Source organism: Frankliniella occidentalis, unplaced genomic scaffold, assembly GCF_000697945.3.
Source record: "Frankliniella occidentalis isolate FOCC.00 unplaced genomic scaffold, Focc_3.1 Scaffold221, whole genome shotgun sequence".
In the NCBI taxonomy this organism is placed as follows: domain Eukaryota; kingdom Metazoa; phylum Arthropoda; class Insecta; order Thysanoptera; family Thripidae; genus Frankliniella; species Frankliniella occidentalis.
This window is the reverse complement of record NW_026267347.1, coordinates 209,781-210,945: the sequence shown is the minus strand read 5'-3', so window position 1 is coordinate 210,945 and position 1,165 is coordinate 209,781. Positions and strand designations below refer to the sequence as shown.

Genomic DNA, 1,165 nt, shown 5'->3' with positions numbered 1-1,165 from the left:
TTTTGGACCAACCCCTATTTCTTTGTTACCCCCTTTCACCCCCTTAGGGTTGGTTGCCAGGATTTGCACCAAGCGATTCGTTGTCCAGAAGTGACCCCTAAGATACCCTGAAATTTGTAGACCTCTAGCTCATCTCCTTCCTCTTACACGGACGACGGACGGACAGACAGACAGACACGAGAGCGGTTGCATAAGCCCGCTTTAATGCTTTTTTAAAAGCAGAAGGGCGGGCTAAAAACAGCAAAAACGCAAATTTTTATCGAAATTTAACAGGATTTAAATATTAAATGAAAATAGACCAAAAACGAGATAGTCTTTAGACTTCTTGGACCTTCCTCTTTCCAACGATATGTGGTTCAAATACATTATCTTTTCGAAATTAGCGTTAATTCTGGATTATTTGGACCCCCGACACAATTTGAGCAAAAGTACATGAATTTTACTGACTTTGAGGCCTGTTTCTGCATAGAAGGCGGCGCTAAATGTGGCTAACAAGTACAGGAGATTGAGCTTTGGTCCTTTCTGAACAAAATGGCACAGTTGGCTGAACTCTAAACTCATTCTGAAGAAATCGCCTTTATGACCCTAAATTTTCGTTTTCGCCCCAGTGTGGGATGTTGCTTGGAGACTGCCCGGGGGTTGCACGGAACCTGCCTGGTACGTGCCCGGATTTATTTGTCTGGGTAAGCTGTAAGCTTATCAGTGTAAGCGTGTATGTTCAGAGTTGTGGCATTCTAACACTTTGAGAGCTACCAATGCGACGTAACTGAACGTTTCGATGAACTTGTAAATTGCTGTAATGCACGCTCCGTACTAGATCGGATAAAGCATAGTTTGCCAAAGTAATTTTCGTTTTTTTTTGTTTCACAGCTCATTCACGGCTACAGCGACAAGCATGACCGCGCTGACTACGGCCCTCTGCAGCAAAGGTACAACGTCGCAAGAACTCGCACTCGGACAGAGCTAATGAAGGGCGCTGATGTCCTAGCCATGACCACCACAAGAGCTGCATACATGCGCCCGACACTTGACTCCCTCGACATCAAAATAGGCAAGTTGAACCTTTGTTGCCTTATCAGCGTCAAACGGTCGAATACTAGTACATGTCCTTCTGTTTTTCTTATTATTTGTTCAGTAAAAAAGTATTGGATTTTTTTTATTTACT

At 43.5% G+C, this 1,165-nt stretch overlaps 1 protein-coding gene across 1 annotated transcript in view; it reads left to right on the top strand.

The window, feature by feature from the left end:
- Nucleotides 1-1,165, top strand: part of LOC113214661 (uncharacterized) — a gene marked incomplete in the record, with an annotated part of 64,647 nt that overhangs the window by 35,730 nt on the left and 27,752 nt on the right. Inside the window, 1 exon segment of the mRNA XM_052272724.1 lies at nt 871-1,051. Within this exon segment, the coding sequence (XP_052128684.1) occupies nt 871-1,051 (181 nt within the window).